The following is a 20509-nucleotide window of genomic DNA, read 5'->3' as shown; positions in this document are numbered from 1 at the left end:
TTTTTTTCCCTAAAAGGTCCTCAAAGTAGTTCTGTAAAAAAATAAGTGATGGTAACACATTTGTTCTGTAATGTGATGTATTTTATAGCGAAACAATATTCAACCAGGTAAAAATGTGAAAGCAGGAGTTCCTTTTCCACTGTTCTGTGTGAGTAAATGTTGACTTTAGTTTTTAGGATGGCACAATAAAATGAGAACTACTGATACAATTAAACCAAAATTACATTGTCACTTCATAAAAAACAAACTAACATCAAAGAAAATGGTAACCTTAGAAAAACCCAGCATAAAATCATGCATTTGCTTCACTGTAAAATTACTGCGCTCCATTTTTAAGGTCGTCCGTACTTCCTTCCAATTTTAACTATATTGTGAATCTTCTCTTAACGTGCAGCAGGATCAGTACCTTGGAAATGAGAACGTTGCATAATGTGAGATGACTGCAGATACTAAACAGGAAGTGAGGCTGTATTTAACGCTCTATGTGCAGTTGCACACTCGTCCCTGCTATCCTGCGATTCTTTGCTTGTTGCTGGGGTGTTCGGCATTCATTGTTCCTTGCAGCTATATTTGATCTGTAAATACGACCCCTTATTAACAAAATGTATGGTTTGTGAACATGTTTGTGTGTGATGTTCATATATGTTGAGCAACCATAATTCATCATGTTTCTTGTAATAACTAGCAATTGAATTTTGAATATATTCTGCCGTCTATAAGGTGCAGACTCACAGCCCCATTGTCCCTTAGTGATTAGACAAATGCAGCCTTTACCTTTTATCAAAAAAACTAAAGAAACAAAAAAAGAGACTAAGACCCTTACTGATGGAGTTTTGGCATGGCACCATTATGGTACGCAGCTGGCCTCCATCCACCTGCCAATGAACACATGCATATACAAAGAGTTTTTTCCACGCACAATCACAAATGTAGGTTTTATTTAGCCTTAAAGAATTTTCTTCTCCATGGCTGCCCTGAATATAGACATTAATTAATACTTTGTCAGAAATCTGACTCATAAAGAGCATGCATGGAAACACACAACAGTTATTTCAAAGCTGTTTCACCTGTTGATATTATACTGCACAGGACACGTTATTAGAAAAATATTATTTTATTGTTTGATTTGAAATGTCTTTATTACAAAACCATAACGTGAAAAACCAATCACAGCTACCATCGTAACAACTTTCTAAGGTCACACACATTGTACAGCATATTGTGATTACAGTTTGTTCATTTATTTCAAAGAGCATACAGTATCAGTATACCAGACTCTTGAGTTTGTGAGGCACTTTGATTTGACAAACTTTGGCACTATAACTTACCCCGACAACCCACGACCTACATATTAGGACATGGGGCAGCACCCGGCCTCTTCATGCTTTGTCAGGAGTGATATTCTGGAGAAGGTTTTAAAGCAGCTTCTGCACTGGTATTTCTTGATCTCGGAGTGGGTTTGCAAATGAGCCCGAAGGTTTGAGCGGTCAGCGAATGCACGACTGCAGTGGGGGCAGGAGAATGGCTTTTCACCTAAAATGATTCAATGATTTGAGTTAGGTCTTATTATAATTTTACATCCAATGACATTTTACTGTCATTTTGTCAGCTGTACTTCACCCAAAACTAAAAATTTACACTGTTTACAACTCAAAAAAAAGTATTGCTTGCCATTTCTTAAAAATCTATTTTCATTTCAAATTGCTAATTAACAAATAATTTAAGCAAAACCTATATCCACTTTTGTTGCCAGCCCTATATTATGTTCTTGCTTACAGGAAACACAAAATCCCTTAGACAGAATATCCTTGCCATACAAGGAATGTGGATGCTGATTCAAACTACTTTAAGCTCCAAAAAAGTAAAGCAAGCAATATAAAAGTTTCATAAAATGGTCCATGCAACTTGTGCATTATATTCTAAAGCCATTCAATAGTTCCGTGTGAGGAAGAGACTATGCTTTAGAACATCTACCTAAACTGTTAATATCATTTATAGACAGATATTTAGAATTTGCCATGACATTATGTGAGAAATCAATGGCAGTTTTAATGTCAGTTTTATATACATATATAAATACAACACAACATGGTTAAAAGCATGTTTTATAATTCAACAGAAGGGGAGAAGAGATGAGTCTGCAGAAGGAAAAATTGTTAGTGAAAAATGACAAAGACAAAACAAAAAACATTCATTCACCCTCAGTCCATTCCAAACTTTGAACCTTTCTTATGCCGAATACAAAATGAGATATTTTAAAGAAAGTAGGTAACCAAACATTTTCGGATTCCAAATAATTGTTTTATTGTATTGAGACAAAAAAAGAAAGAAAGAAAGTTAATGGGAACCAAAACTGTTTTGTTATCAGCACGATTAAAAACACCTCAATTTGTATTCAGCAGAAGAAAGACATGCATAAATATTCAGGCGAGTAAATAATATAGAGTGAGTAAAGTTTTTTTGGGTGGGCTATCTTAGGTTTAGGACTACTTTAGGCTTTGGTCTATTAATTTGCATAAAATTATTCTTATTTATACATTTTATACATCTCCTTTTTGCTATATGTATCATCTAACATGAACAAACGATACATTAAATGACTGTATTTATGAATAAACACTGTATTGTTAGCTCATGTTAGCTAATGTTAACATGATTTGTGATTTTAAAAATGCTCAATAAATGCTGTAGACATATTTTTCATTCTACGTTCATGTTAACTAACGAACCTCATAAAAAGTAGCAGTTTGTCCAGTTTCACGAATGTACAAAATATGATTAATGGCATGAGGGCATTAAAAAAACATGTACATGAACTGTGAACATACCTGTATGTGTGCGAATGTGTCCCTGAAGTAGCCAAGGCCTGGAAAAGGCCTTTCCACACAGTTTACACACGCACGGCAGCGTGTGTGTCCGAATGTGCATTTTCAGCGCCCCCAGACTCACATACTCCTTGTCGCAATACTTGCAGCTAAAGTACTTTTGGCATTGCCACTGACAGTGAATTTGCCTCTGGTTGGCCAGACTAGATAAGGTCAAGAAAGCTTTCTGGCAGTCAAAGCATTCATCGCTGCGCTCCCGACTGTCGCCAGTGGTGCTCAGTCCTAAAGGCGACGCGGGGACACTGTCCTGCGGTTCTCTGTGGGACAGCTGAAACGGCCGTGGTTTCGCACACTCCAGCATTGGGAGCGCAGGCGGCATGTCTCGAAGGGGACCGGGCGTTACAGGTAAGGGATAAGCGATACCCAGAAATGTGGCGTCCATGGGCGGTCTCGGGTGGGCCGGCTTGGGTGGAGGCACACAGATCCCTGAATTGATCGGGTTCATCCGCGGAGCAGGGCTCAATGCCGAGCTCCCGAGAAACGGCGCAGGAAACAGAGTCTCATGGGGATGAAGTATTTTCAATTTGGAGCTTGACGACTCGATGTGAATCACCTCTGTGGAGATACGAGATCGCACATGATAAGGCAAAACGGCGTGACGCTCTTACGCAGTCAATTCATGGAAGTTTCAATAAATAGCTGAATATATTATTAATAATAATTCCCGAAGATTAGCGAATGCTTAGTGCTTAGTGGATAACCCCGTATTTAATTAAATCTAAATAATATAACAAAATAAATTTGTGTTTGAGACGAAAACGTAATTATATTGTGTATACTGTCGGGGTTTGTCGGGCGAATCAAATGAACAGAACCATGTTCTCATTGCTTTTCAGGCCAAATCATACCATAAATGGATTACTACATATAAAAGGAGAAAAAGTTTACAAATTGCTCACCTTTTATTGACCATTAAGCATTAGCAACGAGTAAAAGATTTCTTTGTTTTATCGATTATTATTTTCCAAGATATAGCCTGCTTTTGGCAGAGTGGAAAACAAAAACATCGATTTTAAGGCACTGCAGGGTAAAAGCACCCTTAAGGGACACCATATCCCTCTTGAGCTTTTCTAATGGGACTCTTCAAACCCCAAAGTGAGGGCTAACACAAAAGAGTCTCTCTTTTGTGAGAGATTGTGCACCTGCTAAAATCTAGGCGCGTTTAAGATAGCCCTATCCAGTCTTCATACGTTTCTCATTATCTGCTCATCATGACTGTATAGAACATCTGTGGCTAATCATTCAGGAATTATGAAAGAGTTAAAAGATTTCAAGCAGTGATGGGCTATTTTTTATTTCTATATAATGATCATGAAAACCTCAGATAGCCTGCTAGCCTGCTACATTTGTACTTTTTTTTAAAAAGTCTTTTAAAGATTAAAAAAATCAACCAAATATTATAAAAATACAATATACCTTATGGTTTCTTCACCATTTGAAAGCAATACTACTAATTAAACTAATTACTAACTAAAGTCAGAACGTTATTAATTGATGTTTTTATATGAGTTTATATTAAAACTAATAATAAAATAGTCGAAATAGGAGCTTGATATTCGTACGATGCCGATATCGAAACAAATATGATAATAACATATAAAAATAATTAGAAATCTGATGCATGTAGTTGTTAGGTTACGGAACAAACAGAGTCGAGGTCTGAAAAGAACTTACCGTGTGTTTTTGAATCCAACACACCATAGTCAGGCTTCTTGTTAGTGAGGTGTTTCTTCACCAAGAAAGACCTTGGCATCGTATCTTGGGTCTTTTAAAGGAAATGACTGCTATCCGTCCAGCGTTAGGTCCGCACGAGCACAGAGTCTTAAGCGGGAGACGGTGCTTTGAATAAATAGCTGATGCTTGGAGGTTGTCTTTGCGCCACATTCTCGAGCAGAGAAGAGAGAGTCAGGTGCAGGCTAGACGGAAATTACCATAGACGCCCTGCTCAGCCAATCAGAGATCACGAACAAGTGTAAGAGGGCGGAAACGCGTTTGTGCCAACATACCGCGGCAAACAGGTGCGTACGTGCGATTAAAGCAGCTCAAATCAGTTTTGACGAGCACGCGCCGCTTCTTTCCACTGCCTTTTTTCGCGCGCTTTCTACTAGACGACTTATTCATCAAACGTCAAACTTATTTAGACATTCAAGCTGCGCGTAGGATTGAAAATATTTTGGGTTCGGCGCTTAAAATGTGGCCAATCGTTGACTAGCGTACTTGAATGAATAATTCGCCTAAATTGAAATTTTTTTTTGTAATAGTTTATATTAATATATAATAATTAAATCATAATGCGTAGGCGACGTTATTTTTCTCAGGATAATTTAAATAAGTTGATGGCTGCTATATTACATTTTTGTCACTTTTGTAATTTCACTTCATTGTATTGTAATATCTGTCCAAACAACAAAAATGCCCCTCACTGAAATGTCTTATTTTAAATGTAAAGAAAGTGATTAAAATTAAGGTAGTTCGAAATATGTTCAATTTGGACTTCATTAATATTATTTTCAAATAGACAAGACAAGATAGTTTTATAATACGTTTATTTTAACAACGATAATTGTACTTTTCTGTGTCTCAAGCGTTAAGGACCTTCCGATATTTGTTACAAATGAACATCTCTGAACCTTTTAATTAATGTCAAGCGCAAAGTACTGTACAAGCTACTTATGTAAGGCTTTTAAAAGTAGGTGCATGATTTATGTGTTATATCCAAACAATTACTCTGTTTTTCGCTGTTGAACAGTTGAATTCAGTTCATCATTCCGAATAAAACTGAAAACAAATATACATTTGTGTGTGCGTTATCTGTCTGTCAACCCATTCGTTTTTTCATTCGTGTCGTCTGATTTAAACAGACACAACTTCAGGAGGATGGTGCTCGTATGATTTGTAATTGGTGAATTACTTGCAACTTTGTGTTTCTCAGTTTCTTAGTCAGTGCTGACATTTTTCTCTTTCAAAATTCTCAATTCGACAGAAATGCAAGATAGGACTTATTGTAATATGTATGTAATAACGGCCAGTGATATTTGTGTATATATATATATATATATATATATATATATATATATATATATATATATATATATATATAGCTAATGCTTGTAAAAATGAATGCTCTGAAGAGATTCTATAAATTGGATTAAAAGACGTCGCCATCTAGTGTGTGGTTAGCGTTATTACATCTGCATAAAGCGTGATAGGCGTTCTTTTTAATGTTTCTGTTTAGTTTTTATGTTGATACATGTTTCTGGTTTTTTTGGTTTTTATGTTACAATGCTTTTAAAAGCGTGTTATTTTATTTGATTTCACAAACACTCCTTAATAAATACAAGCTTGTTGGAGTTTTACAACAATATACATTTCAGTTGTTTTACTTCATATGTAGTATTTAATTCACTTCCATACCAGTCAATTATTTGTCAAATTTACTATGAATTTCTATTCATAACTATTAAATAAAACTAGTTTCAAAGGAACCTTTTTGTGTGTGTGTACACTAAACCATATCCACGATACATAATATACATAATTGTTCATATGACTGCAGAGACTGGTACTTTTAGTGTGGATATGCTGGGGTTTCTTTGTGGATTAAAGCAGATGATTATTGTTGTTCAGTTCTCCAGCTGTAAGCTTTGGAGAGTCTTCGGCCGCTCAATTCTCCTTGCCTTGCTTTAAGACAGTAGACATTTTTCTTCCAGGCAGTTTAATAACATCGCTAATTAACTGGGAAGTTTCTTTGGGTATAGCTTTAGCTATTTTCTTAAAGCCACTTTCAATTTTGTGAAGCTCAACAATATTTTGCTGCACATTAGGGCCCTTGTTTGGGATATTAGACTCCACCGAATGGGTAACATTTGCTTGACACTTGATTTTTTTTTTACTTTTTGTTCGACACTATATCTAACAACACACATATTTCACTTTCCAGAATGTACATTGGTCAATCTCAGGCACCTTTTTTTATTTTTTTCAAAATAGGTGAAGGATGCCTTTTTCTCAGTCCTGTTACTCAAAAATAAGTGTTTTTTAAAAGTCAGCCAATTCTTTTGTCTTCCACTCACAAAAGTGTTTATTCTAAAGAAACGGTTGGTTTCACTAAAATGTTTTAAAATAATATTTTCTCCAAAAATGCAAAGCAGTTTTTCATTTTACAGGAGACGCAAAATACAAGGTTATAATTTTTTATAATTCATATAAGTCATATAATTAATCAAACTATTGGATGAAGATGAATATGACACAGATGTAAAAAAAAAAAAAAAAAACAGCTGTTTAATCATTTTTTAGAACAAAATTATTTAATAACAGGAATGAAAAGTGCGTAACAGGAATGAACGCCTAATAACAGGAATGAATACACCAGGGATGCCCAACCCTGCTCCTGGCGATCGACTGTCCTGCAAAGCTTAGCTCCAACTCTAATCAAATCTAATCAAAAGCAATCCTAAAGACCTGAATTAATCGCTTCCGGTGTGTTTGATTAGAGCTGTAGCTAAACTTTGCACAAATGCCAACATGTGTGTGTGTGTGTGTGTGTGTGTGCATGACTTCTGAAGGAATTTGTGATGTCCATGTAGTTCATCACAATCAAGATGGAAAGAGAGGGAGAAACAGAGAGAACAGAGATTGAGAATGTGGTGGAACTACGTCCTTTCCATGGTGGGTGCTTCTGGCCCCTGAGGTCAAACTAAAAATGTTCAGTTGAAAAAGTACATCTAACGGTGTACTGGAAACATACCGACCCTTTCTAATAAGACTTCTGCAAGTATGGTAAATACAAATGTCATATAAGTACATATGATACATTTACAATGTAAGTAACTATGGTAACTGTAAAACATAAAAAGATCAAATAAATCATATTCCTTAAACTAACATTCACACTTAAATCACTCACTCCTGTTACTATTACTCAGTCCTGTTATGGCATATAAGTAACAGTTTTCAATGTAGAAATAGCAAATGCATGCTAAATAATCACATGGCACACGTGCTAATAGCATGAGAATAATTTTATAACATCCCGTATTTTATCATAGAATGAACACGCAAACAGAAAACACCAACCATAATCATTTAGAACAGCGAGCTGCAAGAATAGCTTACATTTTCAAAAACCTTCAACACTCCAACAATTGCATATGTCTGCTCGGACCCTGACGTCACGTGACGTCATTGTTTTAATAAATACAAGCGCTGGCATGGATTTAAACGTACACACTCTCTTATCTCAATTCCTCAGCACATCCAATACGACGCAAAAACTTGATGATATAACAGAAACTATGCACTCTCTTTTTTCTAGCACTTTAGATACAGTTGCTCCTTTGCACTTAAGAAAGATGAAAGAAAACAATTTGACTCCATGGTATAATGACAACACACGCACCCTAAAGAGAGCAACCCGGAAAATGGAGCGCAGGTGGAGAAAAACTAACTTAGAAGTATTTCGTATTGCCTGGCGGGAGAGTATCCTGTCATACAGAAAAGCATTAAAAATTGCAAGATATGATTATTTTTCATCTCTTTTAGAAGGAAACAAACACAACCCCTGGTATTTATTCAATACAGTGACTAAATTAACGAAAAATAAAACGTCAACAGGTAGCAGTAATGACTTCATGAATTTCTTTACTTCTAAGATTGATACCATCAGAGATAAAATTGTGTCGTCAGCTACAGTTTCACATCAGATAGTGAGCTTCAGATCCCCTGAGGAAAAATTACACTCTTTCTCTACTATAGGAGAAGACTTGTACAAACTTGTTAAATCATCTAAACCAGCAACATGTATGTTAGACCCTATTCCATCTAAACTATTAAAAGATTTGCTTCAAGAAGTCATAGATCCTATTTTGAACATTATTAATTCATCATTGTCATTAGGTTATGTTCCCAAAACCTTCAAACTGGCTGTAGTTAAGCCTCTTATTAAGAAACCACATCTTGATCCCAAAGACTTAGTAAATCACAGACCAATCTCTAATCTCCCTTTTCTGTCAAAGATACTAGAAAAGGTAGTATCCTCCCATCTGTATTCCTTTTTAGAAAAAAATGGTGTCTGTGAGGATTTCCAATCAGGTTTTAGACCGTACCATAGTACTGAGACTGCTCTCATTAGAGTTACTAATGACCTGCTTCTATCATCTGATCGTGGTTTTATTTCGTTATTAGTGCTATTAGATCTTAGCGCAGCATTCGATACTATCGATCACAACATTCTCTTGGATAGACTAGAAAACTATGTTGGCATTAGAGGAAGCGCCTTAGCATGGCTTACATCATATCTATCTGACCGCTATCAGTTTGTGGCATTAAATGAGGAGGTATCATATCGCTCAAAAGTGAAATATGGAGTTCCTCAAGGCTCAGTGCTAGGACCGTTACTTTTCAACCTGTACATGTTACCTCTGGGAGATATTATCAGGAGTCATGGTGTTAGCTTTCACTGCTATGCTGATGATACTCAGCTCTATATTTCAGCGCAGCCTGGTGATACACACCAAACTGAGAATCATACAGAATGCATAGTCGATATAAAAACTGGATGATGAGTAACTTCTTAATGCTAAATTCTGAAAAAACAGAGGTGCTAATAATTGGACCTAAAAACCCCACATATAATAATCTAGAACACAGTCTAACACTTGATGGCTGCTCTGTTAATTCTTCATCATTAGTTAGGAACCTAGGTGTGCTGTTTGACAGCAATCTTTCCTTCGAAAATCATGTTTCTAGCATCTGTAAAACTGTGTTTTTCCATCTTAAAAATATATCTAAATTATGACCTATGCTTTCAATTCATGTGTTTATGACCTCAAGGTTAGATTATTGTAATGCTTTATTGGGTGGTTGTTCTGCACGCTTGATAAACAAACTTCAGCTAATCCAAAACGCAGCATCGTCCTTACTAGAACTAGGAAGTATGATCATATTAGCCCGGTTCTGTCAACACTGCAATCAAACATCTGATAGATTTTAAAATCTTATTAATTACATATAAAGCCCTGAATGGTTTAGCTCCTAAATACTTGAGGGAGCTCTTATCACATTATAGTCCTGCACGTCCGCTGCGTTCTCAAAACTCTGGCCATTTGATAATACCTAGAATATCAAAATCAACTGCGGGCGGCAGATCCTTTTCCTATCTAGCACCTAAACTCTGGAACAATCTCCCTAACTCTGTTCGGGAAGCAGACACACTCTGCCAGTTTAAATCTAGATTAAATACACATCTTTTTAACCTAGCCTACACATAACACACTTTTACTATTCAAATCCGTTAAAGGATTTTTAGGCTGCATTAATTAGATGGGCAGAGATGCGCTCTGTGGACCGATCACCAGATCCTGATGCACACACACACACACACACTGAGTCATTTACACTATCTGACACAGCTATGTTTAAAATTTAAGTGCTGGGCGTCCGGTCAGAGGAGAACTGGCCCCAACGGAGTCTGGTTTTTCTTCTCCATTCTGTATGGATGGGGTTTTGGTTCCTCTGGCTTGCTTTGTTGGGGACACTTAACTTCTAGTGATTATTGTCGAATTGATTACAGAGACCATCTCTGCATTTAATAAGAAATTGTTCAATCTTGTCATTATACATCCCTATCATTGTTCTTCTACTTTATACTGTTCAGTGCTTTGATGCAACCTGTGTTGTTAAAAGCGCTATATACTGTAAATAAAAATGATTAAGACCAAATCTGTACGTACAGATGCTTTATAAACGAGGCCTCTGAAGCTTGTTTTGATAATTTAATGGATTTTACGGAAATGTGGCCTTTTAACACCTCATCTGTGCACCTGTAAAAATGGAAAGCATGGTTGGACAATTTAATGTTCATAATGACTGGTGTGCTAAATGTATTTTACAATTTCTCCAGTGTGTTCTTACATAGAAATTTAATTTGAGATTGCATTTACAGAAGTTTGACACCTGCATACAGGCATAAATGTTACTGAAATGAAGTCACACTAGCTAGTAATCTTTGAAAATAATGCTATAAAATGACCTAAACTCTTCATGGCAAAAAATAAAAACCATCTCAAATTCTTGTGCCTCAATTCCAGCATACAAAACATGACAAAAAGGAGAATGACGACAAATACATTTGGTCGAAAAAGATTATCCCATGTTTAAACAGTGTGAGGTGGGCTGTAGACTGAACACTGAAACAGAGTAAAAGTAATTTGTTTAATAAAATATGCAGTTTAAAACAATGCTTCAATCATAACTATATAAAAGAATTTGACAACATCCTTGCAGCTGACAGAAAAGTGGATAGAAATAAGACACCTGCACATCATACAAAGTTTTTGAAAAATCAGTGCTTTTTCAAAAATGGTACATTTACAGTGTAAATCATGCTTTAAATCAATCTTTAATGCCAAGTTAACAAAAGGTAACAAAAAGCATTACATAAAACACACAGTTAAACAGCTTTGGACAAAAATCTTAAGCCATATCATAGCTTTTTACACACTGAGCAACCAGAGCAAATATCAAAACTTTTCGATTAGGAGCTCCATTTATAAAGGGGTCAAGTCAAGGACGAAAAAAAAAAAAAAAAAAATTGCAGATGGCTGCTCTATAACAAGAAAAACAAAAAAACAAAACAAAAACACTTCAAGTCAAAGAATCTGTTTATGCTGATGCACGAACAGTGCCATTAATCCAGTTCCAACTTTAAACAGTATGTGAATCACCAGACTGAAGTGTAATATAAAATTCTCATTTCTGTACTTAGCAACCATCAATGTGCCTCTCCGTGTGCTTAATCCTCTCCTCCTCCAAACATGTCCGCCAGCTTCTTAAAGCGTGGGCCCCACTCATTGAGGAAGTCATAGTCTTGGTCGTGTCCTGAGCTGGAAGAGTTGAGGGAGCTGAGTGAACCTGCATCTGAGCCTCCTCCTTCATAGTCAAACACCAACAGGGAGTCATAGGGAGGTGCAGTGGGGTCGTTATCCGCAGCCTTCAGATTCTGTGGTGCAAAGAGTTGCATTATTGCCATTCTTTTACTTTGTTACACAAAGCACAGCAAACTAAAATTACTTACGTCATCAATGAATGTCCCAATCTCCTCAGGGTTGGCAGGTCGTGGTCTATACTGAGGTGCTGGCAGAAAAGTAGGTGCCACATCCTCTATTCTGAACACTTCCGGTCTGTTGTCAAGGCCTCGATGCAACACACTCAGATCATAATCCTGTGTAGAAATGGTGATTGATGTGAAAGAACTGCAAAGACGAACCCAACTACTACAAAGCATGCAAAAAGTTAAAATCTCAAACCACAAATTCTTCAAATGAATACCAACCTGATCATCTTCTCCACCGCCTTCCTCATCATAATAGTAGATGTTATCTCTAATATCATCTTCAGCGAGGAGGGGTTCTTTTTTGGTGCTGCCTCTTCTCCTCATGAATAAAAGCAGAAGAAGAACAAGCACTGCGGTGCAAGAAAAAAAAAAAAAAAAAAAAAAAAGCAACTTACAATAGCAATCTTCAAAAATTCTGCAGTAATAAAAAGGTATTAACAGACTGAAGTTTCTCAAAGAGAACTACATACACAACAGAGCCAAGATTCCTCCCAGGATCCCAAGCACTCCAGACAGTCCCATCCCTGCTAACTGTTTGTCAGTACAATGAAACTCTTCTCTGGCACAGTCACACACCGTTGCTCGAATGGTGCTGTCCTTAAACAGCTTGTATCTATCAAACACTCTCAGGACAACATTGTAGTCTCCCTGCTCCAATGTAGAGTCGAGTTTCAGAAAAACTCCAGTTACTAAAATGGGCACATAGTAATAGTTAGACCTGTGTAGCCACTACCAACCAGACAGCCATTTCAATGTGAAAGAATAAGTTGAATTTCTCTAAATATTAGTAATTGCTCACATGTGGCGTTCATTATGGTTGACCAGTTTTTACTCGTTTCTCCTTGGGGCTCAACATTAAAGGGTTGAGCAAATAAAGGTCCATCGTGGTCTACTATAGAGAGAAGAACTGGGGGCGCCTCACGATTGCACATTTGTATATTCCTTTCAACAATAAAGGGAGCGTTGTCATTTACATCCTCCAAATCAATTACCAGGGTTCCTGTGCCAGTCGCTTGATTTTGTTTTACTGCACACAAGCACAAACACATTAGAAAAAGGGCCATGCTGCAAGTATTCTTTCCTAGAAACACAAATTACCTTCATTATCTGTGGCCAAAATGATAGCGGTGTATTTTCCATCTTTAACATGAATAGATTCTCTATCCATCTCTTTTGCGACTTTAATCGATCCGGTGTCTGCAGATATACTTAGCCAGTTATCGGGATCACTGCCCATGGAATACCTGAAGGAACAAAAACGTACAGGTTAAAAACCTGTAATAAGAACAATTCAAGGGCATAGTTCACCCAGTCTGATGCAGAAGAAAAAAAAAAAAATTGTTTATGCACAAAAATAGCCTCAAAATTATGGTTGAACCATAATTTTCTTTTTGTGGAAGACACCCAAATCTCTCCTGTGCAAACATCTGCATTTTTTTTTTTATATTTGGTTAGTTTAACAAGAATTAAATGAAGGTTATGACAGTAGTTCGAAGCTTCTAAAGTAAATCTTTTAAAGCTGGAGCTTATGATGTCTTTGATAGTATTTTTTTCTTCATTTTATTATTTTTATTTATTTTTAAAAATGTAAGCTAGTTTTTGAACTTGAAAAAAACGTGATTAACTGTTGAGAGAAATGGCAAAAAGACTACAACTCTGAAATCAGAGCACAGTCAAATCAATCCGTTTCAAAGAAAAGACCGTATAAACAGTTCAGATTGGTATGCTGGACTTAGTTTTGACTGTGCAAAGTTATATAATGTATTATGTTAAACTTCCAAAAAGACTTCCTAGTTCTGTGTGAAATTATAGAGCAAGAGGCAAGTGTATTTTTGTCAAATTATCATCAAATTATCATGCCGTATGCTTCAATTAATGAGTTTTAACTCATGGCGTATGCTTTATTGGGCACTTGCATGTAAATTCTGATTGTTGACATGAAAGTGATGTTGATTTGACTAGTCTAAGAGAGGTTTAAAACTGACATTTAGATTATATGCTGTGGTTTGATGGCTAGGTAGAATATTGGTAGTGCCTCCCAGCAGTTATACAAGTAAACTTTGTCAGTTTCCCATGCATTCACAACTAAACTGCTAACTGTATTATTTCTTCACTATAATGAACATCCTTTAAAAACCTTTAGAAAAAGCAGCCAGGAAAAGAATTAAAAACATATTGCATAGCTTACGTTATCTTTTGTGCTCTTGCAGTGTCTGGATCAATGGCTGTATAGACAACCAATTCCGTACCAACTGGTGTATCTTCACGTTTGGTAATAAGCTTCTCCTTTGGATTAAACTCAGGAGGTTCATTTACATCTTCTACATTCACTGTGACCGTGGCAGTCGAGGTGGGAAAAGAGCCGACAAATGGAACCTCATTCTCAACAATCACTAACAGAATGTACTGCTTGGTCTTCTCAAAGTCCAGGGGCTAAATGGAGAAGAAAGGTGTCTTTTACTGAGGTATGAGATCACAACCAAATTCTCTGGGCAAACAAGCAACACACAGTACCTTTACAGTGGTGATGATGCCCTCTTGGAAGTCGTCCGTGTTGGGTCCAGTACTGACAGTGAAAAACCCACCCTTGTCGCCATTAATAATACGATACTTGGTTGTCCAGGCTGGTGAACCAACGTCATCTTCATCAGTAACCTTTAGTCTGGCCACTTCATGCCCTACTTTATTCTCTGGGACAGATACGTTGTACTAAAACAAAGATATGCATGTTGTGTGTATAAGTAATGAGTTCAAACTACAAGTGGTATTATTAAACAATTGTAAAAAATGTATATTACCGTAGCTGGATCAAACTTAGGTGGGTTATCATTGCTGTCAGTAATAGTAATAACAGCTGTACCAGTGGTTGCCATACCTTTTCCTTCCATGTCAGCAACCACAATTATTAAAGTATATGTGGGCCATTGCTGAAAAGGAAGATAACCGATGAGTTTGTTTACATGACGTAATTATATCACCATGAAGTAATTTTTATCAAGTAATGTAACTTCTCACCTCTCTGTCCAGGCCTGTCTGTAGCACACGAATGGTTCCAGTTGAAGAGTTGATGTCAAACATGTTTGGTTTTGGAAGTTCCGGCTTTTGGCTGACAATTGAATATCTGATTATACCATTATCTGTGTCTGGGTCATCTTTATCAGTGGCTGTGACTGTCATGAACTCAAAATCTTTGGGGGAGAGAATAACGACAGGTTAGGTGGTGATCTCATCATAAGTGCTGTAAAGACATTTAAAAGATGGCTGAAAACTTTTTTACCAAGCAAATGCAAACATCCACTTACCTTTTGTAGCAGCTTCATGAACTTGTCCGTTGAAAGGATTTTGAGTAAACTCAGGCCTATTATCATTTTGGTCGATCACTTTGACATTAATTGGCATTGGTTTTTCTTCTATTTTATCCACATCACGTGCTTTAGCATGTGCTACAAGCTTTAAAAAAAAAAAAATAATAAATTTATATGGTTAAATACTGAATACGCTTCTTTAAAAAAAAAAAAAGTCTCTTAATTCATGTCCATTAGATTTGAGTTAGACACCTATAGGGTCACGGCTCGATACGAATTTGGTACAACAGGAGAAAAGAAAGAAAGAAAGAAAGAAAGAACAACTATGAAATCTTTTCGAACCATGTCGCCCGACACAAAATGACTACCCAAGTCCAGTGCTAAAATGCACTAAGAGCCAATAATTGATTTTAAAAAGATACTTACTTTGTATTCAGCTTTTTTTTCTCTGTCGAGTGGCTGAGTTACAAAGACATTCCCTGATAATCTCTCAACAGTGAAAATCCTCTTCGGCTCCAGATCTGCCCCTTCGCCCGTGATGCTGTATATCATTTGAGTTTCCATAGCATAGTCTGACTTCATCTAAATATGGAAAGCAATAAGAGAAAGTCAGTAACAGACAAACCTTGCTCTCATCCATCTCTTCATGACTTTCACTCACCTGGACCAGGAACATTGGGAAAGGACCTTTGCTGTTCTCAGGTACACTGATTGGAGGAATAACCCAACCTCTCTTTACTCTCTTTACACACGAAGGCTTCGGAAATGTCAGAACCTGATGAGAGGGCAATTCCATCTTATAAAAAAAAAAAAAAAAAAAAAAAAAAATTGTTGAATGTTAGCAAAAGACATGGAACAATCTTTGCTTACAATTCAAGACAGCTCACATTTAGTAGTACTCGAATTACAACATTTGCTGATATCCTTGCATAATCAAGTAAACTTGAAACTTTTAAACATCAAAATGTTTACTACAGCTAAAGATTGACTACTTAATTTGTTCTGTTAAAAACTGTATAAATATGGCGATTAACATTTTTGGACAGCCATTAACCAATTTAGGAAAATTTGAGAAGGCTTCGATTCCTAGCAGGATGTACATTATCCCACAATGTATAATAAAAGAGCAGAAAACAGGAAGTTATTAAAGGTTAGGAAATCTTAGGTATGACGTTTTAGCAATAAAACATTTAGCATATGAAACATCTGCAGACTTATGTTTAAAACCAATGGGAAGCAGCAAATCACATTTATAACTACGGATTGAAAATTCAATGAATTAACACGTGTTCAATAGTGGCGAACATTTACAGAAGTGAACAACTAAATTCATCCTTTGAAAGCGTCACAGTAAAGTTTCATACATAAAACTGAAGTGTCCAGTAGAGGTCAGGCTTGCATAGGTCATATACTGCATGAAATGCGTTTGTACCTCTGGAGAGAAGCTGCTCATGTCTGTATCTGTGTGATTATGACGGTGGACACGCTCCACTTTGACAGAAGCTGTGTGCTTCTGGCCACTGGAGTCCCATGCGTGTACAGAAAACAGCTTGCGGCCTTCGTGAAGAGTCACGTGTCGCTTCAGCGTTACCATCCCATCAGTGTTCACATCAAACCGCTTGTCAACGGAATGAAAGCGTGCGCTTGTTCTTCCATCGAAGTTAATGAAAATGACTGAAAAGTTAAAAAAAGTCCATTTATGATACAGTGGTACAGCTTTACTTCTTTCCGACACTTTCAAATCCAATCACACAGTTTGAATGTGTTTGAAACTAATAAGCCAACACATGCTAAGGTGAAACTACTTGCCAAATTTGTTTTCACCCACAATAACAATCGTTTAAGTGACTATCATCATAAATAGCCTATTATTACAAAGTTACCGCCCTGTATTTGTTTGAAGGAAATCTCAGATTTAATGAAAAGTCTCAATAGCTACGTTTTCATCCATTCTGATGTTTGTCAATGCAATCATGAGAGACAGTTATGGGAGGTTATCAATTTGATTGACTTGGCTGAGGCATACCAAACATATTAAAATATACATTTCAGAATGCAGACAATGAGACTGGTTAGCCAAGTACATCATTCACTGTTGGTTAGTTTGTTGCACATCAAGAAATGCATTTCCAACTTTGTTTATTAGCACGGTATTGGTAAAAAAACTAAGAATTTCCAATAAGTTTAGACAATATTCCAAAACTTGCAACGGTACCGAAGCACTGCATCCTATCATAAAGAACTTCATTTCTTACAGGCGTGCTTTACGTCCATTTCTCAGCTTCAGAATAATGCAGTCCTTTTACCAAAACTAGACAGCATAATTCATTTAAACAAACACTATCCCGCAACACAAGAGATTTTGCAATGGTAGTGCTGCCACCCATTAGTGGTCTGAAAGGAAGTGGTGAAACCAATCAGCTCTTAAATATAAGCCACCATTAGTGGGACACTGAAAGGATGCTCCCTCCAAGATGTACAGAGATAAACTACAGATCAAATTGCAATAAGAAATAAAGTATTGTTTTTTTTTTTAAAGAAAGTTTAATCAGTTTTTATTGTTAGTAGGATAAATCGGGATATGGCAACATGAAGCTAATCCATACAAAAAAAGTTATAGTTTTACAGAGTGTTTGAGGAAGAAAATGTTTGAAAAGTCTTAAAAATGTAGACATGTCATGAGATGAGGGGATAAATCAAAAGTAAAACCGCATACAGTCTTTAAGCGGCATCACTTTTTATGGAAAGTACCTGACGGAGGAGGGTGCATGGTGTCAGACAGACATGACAACACATGCATTAATTCAGGCTAAATTATGTGCATTAAAAACAAAAACTACTAGGATAAGAAGAAAGTGAAAATGCTTAAATGTTAAATGTTGACCCTAATCTCCTGGTCCCACACCCACAGAAACTCACTGGCTGAGATCACCACATTTCACAACACCTGCAAAGTCGGAATTCTCATGCTTCAGTAGGCACTTAAACATAATATTTCAGAGACTTTGACTCAACTCACGAGCTCACAACGCTTACCTTAGAGATCTAAAATGCGGTCTGATTCAAAATTGACCAGTTAACAAAACGCACAACTATTTACCTCGATCACTGCTGTGCTTTTCAAGACGAAACTCAACTTACCAGGAAATAACTTCAGCAATATACTACACCAACTTCAGTTGAAGAACACGTAGCGTCACCCATCAAAAAGGTTAGGTACAGAGAGTTTTTTTTTTAATTAAGAGAGCCATTAATAACTAACTTACATTCGCCTTATAACGAAAAACTTATAACGACAAAAAAAATCTCAAGGTGAGATCAGATTTAAAGCAAAAGTTAGCAGACATAACCTGTACTGTTTTTTGAAAATGAGTCGGTGTAATTTGCTTTGTTTAAAAATATCTAATTTTTCAAACCAAGTTCGGTTGCATTAGCATTTCAATGAGATTTGTGAAAACAGCCTACCTCTTCCTAGTTTTTTCCCCCTGTGGAGGTGATCTCTGTGCACTTTAAAAACGAACAGCTCCGACTCAAATCCAGGTTTACATGTCGACTCCTCGGCGTACACACACAATACCTGACAATAAATAAATAAAACATAAGAAAAAGTATAACAAACCGAAGACTTCATTGTCCGAAGCTACGCTCGTCAATTTTCGGCAGGCGTATCACTCGACGGCCAAAGAAAAACCTCACCTGACAAAGAAAAACGATAACTCCGAATCGCACGATCCCCACGCACGCCATTCGACACGCTAAAAGCCTCGTAAAATCCTTCAGCGTCTTAATCCTTCGAAGCCTTTAAAGTATAACACAGCTCTCTCTCCCTCCCAGCGTCTCCACAGCCAGCAAATTGAGGAAATGGTCTTCAGGTAGCTTTCGGATCTGACGCAGCCAGGTGACCTCGCCCATCCGGTAATTGCGCGTCCAAATATGGGTATGTGTGTGACTTTTAAACACTCCTATAACACAGGTAAAAAAAAATCTTCGTAAATACCCGGATTGGTAAACTACATGCGAAATGTTTCCGAGATCAGTCGCTTCTCAAAAATCCTAGATAACATCTCACTCAGTTTTTTTGACAGACTGTTGTGTGTTCGCTCAAGTTTCTGAAGTGAAAAACTCCATTCATGGATTTAGCGCGGAAAAATCCCCATGACACTGGCTGTTTTGATGCTGAAATAGATTGAGAGTTATTAATCTACTGGTGGATTTAAAGAAACAAATAAATCAATACGTGCTGTTCCTTTTAATATCAAACTGCATGCTTGCTGAGCGATTTTTGACTCCGAGTGAAAACTGCACACATAAGATGTTAATGTGTTGTAAATAAATAGCCTACCTTGTGTGCTTTGTCTCGGCGTAGTCTGCTCATATATAACTGGCTCTACAAAATAGTGCTTGTTTCCAATGGATCCCATTCACATACAGTCATGTGATCTCATGTCAGAACAATTTTATCTTAGCTTCCAGTAAATCATATTGCATATTTTCCATAGCATTTTACTCATTTGATCTGTATTTCTTTTGACCCTGATGATTTACTTCAAGGTTGATGCAATGATTAGGACATTCACAGAGTCATCAGCCTCCCCCGACAATGTCACATTCACAGTATCCTCTCTAAACGGGCCTATAATGCTTGCTTTGTATCGTATTATTGACCTTAATATATGAATTAATTTAACAGATTACTCAGATATCCATAACTAATTGCCAGTAAGAGAACAGAAAACAGCATCTCTGCCAGTGCCCCTTGCTTACTTCCTGTTAATCTTGCAATGCCTCAGGCCCCCAGAATAGCCTGGGTTTCATCATGAGTTTCCAATGTGATCACAATACCATTAATATAAGCATTTTTGTTTACAACAGACATTGGTAAAAACTAGTCTAGCGTCAGGAGACCGTTTCTTAACCCGCTCCGTATTTTCTTAGTGCTTTATTTATATTTATAAGATCTAATGGCTCCTCCATTATCATTATAATTATCCGTTAGGAGAGAATAGACCTCGGTTTCTGTTGTTTTTGTCAGGGTAAGGTCATTAGATAAACATCCTCCTTATTTTTCATTTTAGAAATTAAGTTTTGCAGGGTTAATTAATGTTCCTGGCCTTGTTTCTTTCGACATGGTCGCTAAACCGTAGCGTAACTTTGAGAGTTTGGTTCTTCTCACAAACTCAAAAATATGAGTGTTGTTCAGCTGA

The 20509-nt window shown here is 36.8% G+C and overlaps 2 protein-coding genes across 2 annotated transcripts; both read right to left on the bottom strand.

The window, feature by feature from the left end:
* Positions 1-1051: 1051 nt before the first annotated feature.
* snai3 (snail family zinc finger 3) lies at positions 1052-4799 on the bottom strand. Its single transcript, XM_043245637.1, has 3 exons — positions 4560-4799; positions 2829-3440; positions 1052-1533 (listed from the first exon to the last, which is right to left on the bottom strand). Exons 1-3 carry the CDS (start codon positions 4636-4638, stop codon positions 1352-1354), a joined length of 873 nt encoding a protein of 290 aa, XP_043101572.1. The 5' UTR covers positions 4639-4799; the 3' UTR covers positions 1052-1351.
* Positions 4800-11085: 6286 nt separating this feature from the next.
* Positions 11086-19172, bottom strand: cdh1 (cadherin 1, type 1, E-cadherin (epithelial)). Its single transcript, XM_043245618.1, has 16 exons — positions 19002-19172; positions 18771-18882; positions 16738-16979; positions 15967-16101; positions 15732-15887; positions 15303-15450; positions 15016-15188; positions 14799-14927; positions 14515-14709; positions 14189-14433; positions 13099-13244; positions 12800-13027; positions 12471-12689; positions 12220-12350; positions 11962-12108; positions 11086-11886 (listed from the first exon to the last, which is right to left on the bottom strand). The coding sequence occupies exons 1-16, from the start codon at positions 19050-19052 to the stop codon at positions 11680-11682; spliced, it is 2664 nt and encodes an 887-aa protein (XP_043101553.1). The 5' UTR covers positions 19053-19172; the 3' UTR covers positions 11086-11679.
* Positions 19173-20509: the final 1337 nt, after the last annotated feature.

This window comes from Puntigrus tetrazona, chromosome 7 (assembly GCF_018831695.1).
Source record: "Puntigrus tetrazona isolate hp1 chromosome 7, ASM1883169v1, whole genome shotgun sequence".
Lineage (NCBI taxonomy): Eukaryota > Metazoa > Chordata > Actinopteri > Cypriniformes > Cyprinidae > Puntigrus > Puntigrus tetrazona.
The sequence above is the reverse complement of the archived record's forward strand: the minus strand, read 5'-3'. Positions and strand labels throughout refer to the sequence as shown.